At 41.6% G+C, this 11,119-nt stretch overlaps 1 protein-coding gene across 2 annotated transcripts in view; it reads right to left on the bottom strand.

The window, feature by feature from the left end:
• NCBP3 (nuclear cap binding subunit 3) overlaps nt 1-11,119 on the bottom strand; it is a 29,448-nt gene that overhangs the window by 9,732 nt on the left and 8,597 nt on the right. For both annotated transcript variants that reach the window (XM_029213353.1, XM_029213355.1), the window contains exons 4-9: nt 6,530-6,655; nt 4,573-4,701; nt 4,285-4,361; nt 3,434-3,542; nt 989-1,088; nt 586-689 (exon numbers count right to left, since the gene is read on the bottom strand). In XM_029213353.1, coding sequence (XP_029069186.1) covers nt 586-689; nt 989-1,088; nt 3,434-3,542; nt 4,285-4,361; nt 4,573-4,701; nt 6,530-6,655 — 645 coding nt within the window. The remainder of the gene's footprint in view (nt 1-585; nt 690-988; nt 1,089-3,433; nt 3,543-4,284; nt 4,362-4,572; nt 4,702-6,529; nt 6,656-11,119) is intronic.

Below are 11,119 nucleotides of genomic sequence, written 5' to 3'. Positions count from 1 at the left end.
AGGAAGGAAGGAAGGAAGGAAGGAAGGAAGGAAGGAAGGAAGGAAGGGAGGGAGAGAGGAAGGGAGGAGGGGGGATAGGGAGGGTGGGGGGAGGGAGGGGAGAGAGAGGAAGAGAAACAGAAAAAAAAAGAGAAGGAAGAAACAAAATGAAACCCAAGTCATGATATCCCACTTTACTGAGGCATTCACGTGCACAAGCCAATAAGCACAGAACGCTAAACATAGCAGCTTATTTTCATCAGACAAAGGAACGATCAAATCAACTCATCCAACAAAATAGTTAAAAAAAATTTTTTTCACGCAGCTTTTGATATTAATAGGAAAATTAGATTCCTAAGAAAAGTTTTAATTTTTCCTACATCTTGCCTTTATTGTTAGAACGGCTTTTATAAAATCATTTGACCTCTTTGTACGGGGCAATTTCAAATTAATTGTGACTTGACTTACTTTCCTATATGTTGGCAGAGGGTGAGGGCAAGGAAGAGAGGATGATAAAGTTTGGAACCTTAAGAGACTGTATTAAGAATAAAAATATGATTTCAGGAGCCAAACATGTGTCTACCCAAGAGCTGAGCAGGCAACTACCGGAATGTCGGTGTTCATAGGATGTCAAGCCAACGTCGTCCCCAATCAGGGCTCTCTTCTTGATCACATCCCGCTGAATGCGACGGGAATGGTATCTTCGCTTCCTGCAACATTGCCAAAACAAGCACATAATCAAAAACCGGCAGGAAGGGCCTTGAAATCCACTAGTTAATTTCAACTACACCCTGACACAATGTTAGGTGCTGAAACTGAGATATTTCACATGAAACTGAAAGTCAGCATTCTCACACCATTTACCACAGTTAAAAATCTTGAATTCTTTCTTCTTGTTTTCCTTCACGTCCACATGTGGTGTTGACATTCCACTGCAGAATACCAACTGAAGGATTATGAAAAGCTTACGTACTATTTAAACTATTGTATTTTAAGGTTTTGGACTCACCAAGAATTACTAAGAATTCCTTTCATGCCTCCGTAATTTGGATTCCCATATTTCATGTAATACTGACTTCTTCTCGCTGCTCCAAGTTCCTTTTTGTCATCTAAAAATTAATTACAAGTTACCAAGGATTTCCTGTGAGTGTGAAGACAATGACGAATGGGTTTAAAAAAAAAAAAGAATGTTTTTCATGGCTGGGATCAGATCAGCACAATCAGCCAACAAAAGGGGAGGACGCACTAGAAACACTCACTCTCTGAGCGCCTCCTAACGCAGTGCCTTGTGGAGGGGGTGGAGCAAAACTCAGAGGTGAGGGAGGTTAAGCTGCCGTTAGGGAGCTGACTCCATAGAGAAAATACTATTAACAACAATACAATATACTAGGCTCCAAGAAGCACAGGGGAGCATCAGTTATCACCAGCGTTCAGGAATCAAAAAGGCTTTTAGAAGAGGTGGCATTTTCACTGCCCCCCTGAAAGATGATATTCATTTCTGAATGACAACACTCCAATAACACAGAATCAGGGTCAAAGAAACAGATTATACACAGGTCCATGTATTTGGCAAACCATTTTCTTTCCAGTTTACCGTGATGTTCCTCAAAATGGCTTAAGGAAAACAGCACAGCACCATATATCCAGAATGCACACAAATGGTCCCTCGAATAAGTAAATGAAGAAAAGACCCCATTTATCAAGTTAAAATGCCAGTTAACAGGAAGAAAAGGTGGTCAGTGAGCACGCATATTTTCATAATATAAAGGTCTCTTGACAGCTCCCCGGGCACTCACTGAACGCAACGGATGAACACCAATGAGAATGTACCCAGTGCTAGAGATAAACTTGGTGTCACAAACCAGAATGTGCACCCTACAAAAAACATGCCCACCAGCTCCTTGGAGAAATGGCTGATTCCAGATCTGGGGCAGGGAAAGTACAAGTTGAGTCTGGCAAAACAAGATGTTTTATTGTGCCATAAAGAAAGAACTCAAAGAATCACGAAGGCGTGTCACAAGAACAGTTTGAAGAGGCTCTACTGGCCAAATCCAAAATAATTTGTGAATCAAAATAATGATAGAACGGATGATAACCCACTGAATAAAACTCCATGAATCTAAACTGATATAAGTAAAAAAGGTAAGTAAATACATAAACAAATGGGTAAAAAGGGAAAGCTCTTCCTTACGGCAGACTGCCAACTAATAAATGAGAGAGCTGAAAAGTCATCAATGGATCTAAAGCTACTGCATGGAAGTTGGATGAGGAACAGGCTATTTACACAACCTCAAAGCATCTCCCCACAAACCTTTAAATTATAAATGGAAAAAGAGTAACTTTATAGTGGAGAAACCTGGCGATCATTACCTTAACCAAGTGATAAAAGCTAACATCCTCAGGAAGGGGATAAATACAATGTGCCTCCTGATATGATGCACTGAAAATGACACAATGTCACTTCTGTGGTATAAACGCACAACCCGAATTTAATTAGGAGACATCAGACAAACTAAGGGGCAGCCTATAAAATAATGAGCCCGTCCTCTTTAAAAATGTCCCAGTCAAGGAAAACAAAGGAGTAGTTCCATACTCAATTTGAGGGAGACTAAGGCGACATGGCAGACTTAAACACCCAGTCCTAGAGTGGATCCTAGTTCAGTGGGGGAGTAGTATAAAGAATGATCCCAATGTGTTTGATAATCGTCATTGTCAGCAGCAGCAGCAGCATGAACTCTTAACACTTACACAGCACTCACTGTGTGCCAGGCAGTCTTTTTCTCCCCCGGGTAGTTTACATATACAGAGTGGGGAGCTGGTACAATCTGAATGTGGACTCCGAATTAGGTAACAGTATTGTATTAATGCTAAGTTCCCTGATTTTGATAACTGTGTGTAAAACAAAGTCCTTGTTCTTCAGAAATACTTACTGAAGTATTCAGGGGTGAAGAGTTGTCATTTCCAATTAACTCTCAACTGACTCAACCCCCCCCACCACACACACATTATTAATGTGTACCCAAATCATTATGTGTAAAAAGCCTTATGAATTGTTAAGAGGCTTTTAATTTAATTCTTTAGAGAATGAGAGTTGAATGGCACTACTAGCAATGTCCAGGAAGATATTGCTACGATACCCAAACTACAATTTTAAAGTTTTCATAGTTCAGATGATAAACTGGCTGAAAAGCACATGGGACAAACCAGCTTTGACAGAAAATAGCTTACTTTAGCTAGAAACCACAAAAGTATACAAGTAACTAATATTCACTTTCAATGTGTGAAATTCCAACTCAGGCAGCAAGTCATTGATTTTATAAGCACAGAATATTATAGTTTGAAGGATCTTTGAGATTACTTGACCTAAGTTCTGATTCAAGAGAGGTGTCACTCAATAAAAATCACTTTGATTAAAAATAAAAATAAATAAAAATCAATACCAATTATCATTTACCTTTTGTAGCAAATCTCATGAATAACCTATTTCCTTTAGCAAGTTTGTTCGCTGGACGAAGATCATTTCTTAGCAGAGATTCTTCTTCTACCTGAGACAACGTGTCCAACTTAAGAAAAAAGAGCATTTTCGACATAAAAATTAAAGCCTTTTTCATATTCATTCAGCAGCAAAGTTACCATTGATTAAGAAAGCAATCTACCTTTACTAATACCCATCAGCATTACAGCACCAGTTCCTCTGCAGGATGCCTAAGTCAGAGGTCTTCCCTGACCACCTTGTCTAAAAGAATCGTCTCCATCATTCTCTATCTGCTTACCCTTCTTTATTTTTCTTCACAGCGCTCATCACTTCCTGACATTATATTACATATCTGTGTATCAGTGTATTGTCTGTCTACTCCACTAGAATGTAGGCTCCGAAAGGGCAAGGACTTTGTTTTGCTTGACGCTATACCCCCAGCACCTAGAATTTGGTATATGGTAGGCATTTAATAAATAATTTTAAAATGAATACACTTTAATATTTCCAACAATAGTACATATGCCATTAGGAAATATGCCATTACTTGCTATTCCTTAATTTTACTGATTTGATAGCACTTCAAAGGATTTCTCAATAAAACCATTTCCTTTCATACAGAAGTGTGAGTACTAAGATCTCAAGATGAATCATTCATTATAGCCACACGAACTTAAAGGCCAAGAGCCTGGTGCCCCCTCAGGAGGTATAACGGTGAAAGCCAGAGGAAGAACACAACGTACTGTATTAAGTCTTTAAGGCTTAAATACCAAGACAGTAAGCAGTTGTTTACAGTGAAACCTTACAGACACCTTTGCCCTCTCACTGACCTCTACATCACTTGCGTTCTCATCTTCAACTTCTCCTTCTTCAGCCTCATCGTCGTCGGAACTGTCTTCCTGCTTGTCTAAAACGGAACGTGAGGGACAAGATGAATCTTAACTCCATCTCATACATGCTAAGTCTAATATTTTCTCCTCCTCTTTACTAATGATCCAAAGCATCATAGCTTATTTCAGAAATAACTGGCGATGAGATGCTATATAACACTGCACAGAAACTCAAGTTGTAAAGGACAGGACTTTTAGCCCCAAAGTCCCTCCTTTGTGGTCAGTTACCTTTTTTACTTTTCTCAGACGACTTGTCCTCATTGGCATCCCTGCTTCTTATCTTATCCAGGGCTGGCAGGGAACTCATATTGATAAGGGCTCGTGTGGCTGTCATTTCATCCAACCAAACCACATTACCTAAAATAAGATAACACGTTACATCACATCCAAACGGTTAAGTTTCTTGAGAACAGAGACTACATCATATTCACTGCTAAAGTCTCATTCAGCTATGGACTGGCATCAGTAAATGTACACACCAACTAATGAAAGGAACTACAGAACCTGGTAGTAAAACTTCTTTGATAAAATCAACCTAGAGCTACATTCCCAAACTGGGTCCACAAAATAATGGTCAAGTACTCTATGAAAAGGAGTTCTGTACATTAAAACTGCCTGGTATACAGTGGCTGTTATACATAAGTGTTAGCAGTTCTCGATGATGATGATGGTGAAAATTCTCAAATAAATTTAGATTATCCTTTATTCTACTGCCCCCTACATGGAAGCCCTCTGCTGTTCCTTGTTATCCAGACATGCTAAATGATGTTTCCCTACTGTGAAGTGTGGGTGACGATGGCATCCATGGGATATATAGAATGGAGGCGTGACAGCCACCTGGCTTTGCAGCAATCAATTTAATTTGCTTCTTTAAGAGAATTTAGCAAGAAAAGGTTTTTGAGAAGTTTAAAGCAGCGTTTCTCAAACTTATGTTACTCCTGTATCTCAGTTTGGGAAATGAAGGTCTAAAGATTCTCATCTTTGTTAATAATATGCCACATGGTCTTGAGCAAATAACCTCCCGCTTCTGTTTCTCAGTTTCTGATGTACAATACGAGATAGGTGAACTGGATGATTCTAAGGGTTCCTCTGACTCTAACATCCCTCAGCTACAGTTTTAATTAGATAAATCAGGCGTTAGCAAATCCAGCCCACCACCTGCTATCATTGATTCATTCATCCATCCATCACCCATCCATTTATCTATTTATACTTGAACCGGCTTTATTTAGTTATAACTAACGTATAATAAACTACACACCTGCCACCTGTTCTTGTAAACAAAGTTCTACAGAGAACGGCCAGGCTCATTCAGTTATATTGTCTACGGCTGCTTTCACGATACAACGGCAAAGCTGGGTAGATTCCACAGAGACTGTGTGGCCTGCAAAGCCTACAATATTTATCATCCAGCCCTTTATAAAAAAGGCTTGCCATCCCCTGATTTGGATGGTCTAAGTTAAGAAAAAAGGAGAAAAACTTTTACTCAGTCATGCTTCTTCTTCTTTCAATGAATTAACATCTAAGAAAGCAGCCGGGAAAAGCAGGTCAGCACACTGGCAGAAAGTAAAGCCAGACTAGAAGTGAGACAAGACAAGAAGCCAGCAGAGTGGGTACCAAAGGTCAGGCCAGACTTGGAGAGGGGACGCAAGTTAAAAACTACAGTTAGCTCACAAGTGGAACAGCCCCCAGGTTAGGGCCAGCAGATGAAGCTCCAGAAAACACAGTCCAAAGCAAGCAGAGATGAGAGGTCTGGCACTGTGTCAGAGGGTTCTGGTCTAGTTCTAGGTCAGAGATAGCCCTCTGAAAAGCTGTATGGCAAGTTGCAATGACAAAGTCTAAAGCCCTGAAAATGCAGCCCCAAGTCTATGCAGTTGGACCCACCCCTTTGTTGGGAAACTGTGGGTGTTAAGAGAGGCCTCAGTCATGTACCCTGGACTCAGCTGCCAACAACCATCCGCCTAGAGGCCGGATAACCACCTGTGAGCTGACTTAGAATACGCGTGGAGTACGATCTGGCAGACTGGTTAACACACTCTGGTTCTCAGCAGTGAGCAATTTTTTCTCTCCTAGGCTAAAGGCAGAGGTTAGACATAGTCTGGCCAAAACCATTCACCATTTGAGATGGCAAAAATTCTTTTAAAATCATAAACAGAAGCATATCCAAGTAACCTGGGTTACTCACAGGAGGTATCATCCAACCACTCAATGTGGGCCGGAGGATATTCTTTAAAATAGGAAAAGACATCCTGGGTGCTCATCTCATCTACGCCGCAAATGTAGATTGTCTCCAGCCTCACTTTGGGGATTGCTAGAAAAACAAGACACCTGCTGTTGTACAATCCACCAGTAGCCCGTTGTAACAGTTCAGATAATAGGTATTTTAAACAGAAATATGCTGAAAGAGATAATAATTATTTCAAAAGAAAATGAGACTTGACAGTAAGGTAAACTATTTTAATTTTTATCACACAGCAATAGCATTAAATAAATGACTATTCAGAATGGGCTTATTAGGCTGAGGAAGATTAAACAAATGGTGTTGATTATATACATGACACCTCGTCTCAAAATGACCTGTAATGATGAAAGCAATACCGAATTCAACAGGGCTATTCATTGAACTTGATGCACTGATTCTAAAATTTTTTAAAGATATGTCAATGAGAAATGTGCGACAGTCAAGACAGTTCTGAGAAGAAGAAGAGACACTGCCCCTGGATGTAAAGCAAAGTATGAAAGTAGAGCAAAGAAATCCTACAAATCAATAGAAAATGACAGCCCCAAATAAAAATGGGCAGAGGACATGAGCAGGCAATTCACACAAAAAGAAACAGAAAAGGCCAATAAACATGAAGAGATGGTTGACCTCACTACTATCAGGATAGTCCACCTTAAAACAAGGTATCAGTTTTCATTGACCAGGTTTTTTTGTTTGTTTGTTTTTTTAATTTATTTATTTTTGGCTGCGTTGGGTCTTCGTTGCTGCACACGGGCTTTCTCTAGTTGTGGCGAGCGGGGGCTACTCTCCGTTGCGGTGCATGGGCTTCTCATTGCGGTGGCTTCTCTTGTTGCGGAGCACAGGCTCTAGGCACGCGGGCTTCAGTAGTTGTGGCTCACGGGCTCTAGAACACAGACTCAGTAGTTGTGGCGCACGGGCTTAGTTGCTCCGCAGCATGTGGGATCTTCCCGGACCAGGGCTTGAACCCGTGTCCCCTACATTGGCAGGCGGATTCTTAACCACTGTGCCATCAGGGAAGCCCACTGACTATGTTTTTAATTCATGTCTTTTAGTATCAATTGGTGGCAGTGTGGAGGAAAGAGCCCCTCCCTCTGCTGGTGGGAGTGTGAACTGCCACAGCCACTCTGAAGTGCAACTAGGAGTGTCTATTACAAATGTAATTAAGCACATGCCCTATACGCAAAGGAATTCTCTTCAGTATCTATCCTAAACACACATGGGCTCACAGAGTGGTCCACACAAAGATGTTTGTTGCAGCACTATTTTAATAACCCAGTAGCTATCAGAGTAATAAATTATGGTTTATCCATATTAAATGAATCATGGTTTATCCATATTATAGAATATTAAGCAGTTAAAAACAATGAGATAATTTATTATATACCATGGAAAGATTCTAAGACACATTACTGAGTGAAAAAAAGCTGCAGAAAAATACATACATTAAAAAAATTAAAACATAAATATCACCATATATTTTCTAAGGGTATATATTTGTGTACACAAATACATAGAAGAAAGTCTGGAATAATTCACTCCACACTGATAAGAGCTATTACCTCTGGGAAGGAAGAAACGTTGAAGGCTGTGGTCTAAAGCAACCTCAGCCTTACCAGAATTGTGCTAATTTTTTACTAAATACTTTAAGCACATTATCTCATTTAATCTTTTTAATTGTGAAATACGCAAATATATCAACAAAGAAAAAATATTTTTAAAACCTGTATATCCACCACCTAGCTTTACGCTTAAATTCTTAAAAAGATTTGAGGCAAATAGGGCTTCCCTGGTGGTGCAGCGGTTGAGGGTCCGCCTGCCGATGCAGGGGACACGGGTTCGTGACCCAGTCCGGGAAGATCCCACATGCCGTGGAGCGGCTGGGCCCGTGAGCCATGGCCGCTGAGCCTGTGCGTCCAGAGCCTGTGCTCCGCAACGGGAGAGGCCACAACAGTGAGAGGCCCGCGTACCACAAAAAAAAAAAAAAAAAAAAAAGATTTGAGGCAAATAAAACACTACACATGAAACTAGGGCCCGGGCTTCCCTGGTGGTGCAGTGGTTAAGAATCCGCCTGCCAGTGCAGGGGACACGGGTTTGAGCCCTGGTCTGGGAAGATCCCACATGCCGCAGAGCAACTAAGCCCATGCGCCACAACTACTGAGCCTGTGAGCCACAACTCCTGAAGCCTGGGCGACTAGAGCGCATGCCCTGCAACAAGAGAAGCCACTGCAATGAGAAGCCCGCGCACCGCAATGAAGAGTAGCCCCCACTCGCCACAACTAGAGAAAGCCCGTGCGCAGCAACGAAGACCCAACGCAGCCAAAAATAAATAAATAAAATAAATAAATTTAAAAACAAAAACAAACAAAAAAAAACCCTAGGGCCTATGTAAGCGCTCCACGTCCCTTCTCTCCCCGAGCTTCTCCAAAGTAGTTCTGTCAAGAAGTCAGCATCTGGGACTTCCCTGGTGGTGCAGTGGTTAAGAATCCGCCTGCCAATGCAGGGGACACAGGCTCGAGCCCTGGTCCGGGAAGATCCCACATGCCACAGAGCAACTAAGCCCGTGCACCTCAACTACTGAGCTCGCGTGCCACAATTACTGAAGCCCGCGTGCCTAGAGCCCGTGCTCTGCAACAAGACAAGCCACTGCAACGAGAAGCCTGCGCAACAAAGAGTAGCCCCTGCTCTCCGCGACTAGAGAAAGCCCACGTGTAGCAATGAAGACACAACACAGTCCAAAAAAAAATTAATTTAAAAAAAAAAAGAATTCAGCATCCATTACTCCTAAGTATGTTTTTATATGTCATATATTTTATTTAAAACAAATGAACTTGAAATACATGTGAATACTTTCAGATAAAAGTTCTTTTTAATTTTTTTTTTTTTGTCATTTTGAAGAGTAAAAGATAGGTTTAATGGGAGCCCATTAGGTGTGGGCAGAATAAATCAGGTAAGTATCTTCCTGCCAACTCAGATTCATGAAGACAGAGATACCATCAAGACTTATGAATCCTGGGACTTCCCTGGTGGTCCAGTGGTTAAGAATCTGTGCTTCCACTGCTGAGGGGATGAGTTCAATCCCTGCTCAGGGAACTAAGACCCCGCATGCTGCATGGTGCGGCCAAAAAAAAAAAAAGACTTATGAATCCTTCGCAAGTCCTTATTAGTGACCAGCAGTGCAACAATGAACAGAACCCCAAATGAGATGGATGTCCACACTGGACATGCAGAGTAACTCTACCACGCAGGATGGGAAACTGAAGAGGTAGCCCAGGGGACCTTCTCAGTTCTTCAAGCTAAAAGCCATGATTTTGGAGGAAAAAATCCTTTGGGAAGTAAAGAGATGGTTTTGAAGAGGGTAAACAACAAGAAGAGCTCCTGGTGAGGGTAGAGGAATCAGACTGAGGAGCAGGCAGAAGAAAATCTTGTAGGAGATGCTGATATGAAGGATTTAATCATATATGAGACAAGCTTAAGATCTGATGGAAGCCTGCCAATGTCACTGCTGAAAATAAAACAAAGCAACAAAGAAGGCGCCTAGATTTATGCCCAGATGATGAGAAAGGACTAATTGCTGAGGTGGCAGTGAACAAATGAACTGGGGAATGAGAACTGGGCATTTACTGAGTGTTGACTACAAGCAAGGTGGTGAGGGAATCATCTTGGATTTTCCAACAGGAAAGAAGACAATGAATGACAGGTCGTAGGACACAAAACTCAAGTCTTTAAGAAAGCAGATTTCTGAGAATCCAGAGAAAAAGTAGCCAATTTCAAAGCCTCAGATTAGGATGATCAAAGAATTTGGAAGACACTAAATACAGTAACTCAGAGTATGAGCAGTGATCCCAAGAAAAGAGAAAGCAACAAAGCTTAGGTGAGCACAACTCACCAAAGAACACATATGGGAGACAGATAAAGGGTAAATTACCAATATAAGAGAATAAATGTAAGACATGTACGAATCTGAAAGACTACATCAGGCTCTATAGTAACATGGAAAATGCTGATGACAGACTGTCAAGTGAAAAGGAAGAAAGCAGTAGGACTACAAAGGGAAAAGCAAAAATAAAGTCCATACCCAGAAAAGATTAGAAGGAAATGCACAAAATGTTGACAATGACTGCATTTGGGTGGTGCACTGTGGGCAATTTTTCTTCTTACTTTACTTTCCAAATTTTCTTTGGCGGACGCGAAATGTTTGTCTAACATCTAATGAAGAAAAGGTTACAGTCCAGAGCAAACAGGCTCATCAAAAATGCCAATGGTGGGGGCTTCCCTGGTGGCGCAGTGGTTGAGAGTCCACCTGCCAATGCAGGGGACACGGGTTCGTGCCCTGGTCCGGGAAGATCCCACATGCCGCAAAGCGGCTGGGCCCGTGAGCCATGGCCGCTGAGCCTGCGCGTCCGGAGCCTGTGCTCCACAACGGGAGAGGCCACAGCAGTGAGAGGTCCTCATACCACAAAAAAAAAAAAAAATGCCAATGGGGGACTTCCCTGGTGGTCCAGTGGTTAGGACTCGGCGCTTTCACTGCCATGG

This window comes from Monodon monoceros, unplaced genomic scaffold, assembly GCF_005190385.1.
Source record: "Monodon monoceros isolate NGI ecotype Baffin Bay Population unplaced genomic scaffold, NGI_Narwhal_1 Super_Scaffold_9, whole genome shotgun sequence".
NCBI classification, from domain to species: domain Eukaryota; kingdom Metazoa; phylum Chordata; class Mammalia; order Artiodactyla; family Monodontidae; genus Monodon; species Monodon monoceros.
This window is presented reverse-complemented; position numbering and strand designations above follow the sequence as displayed.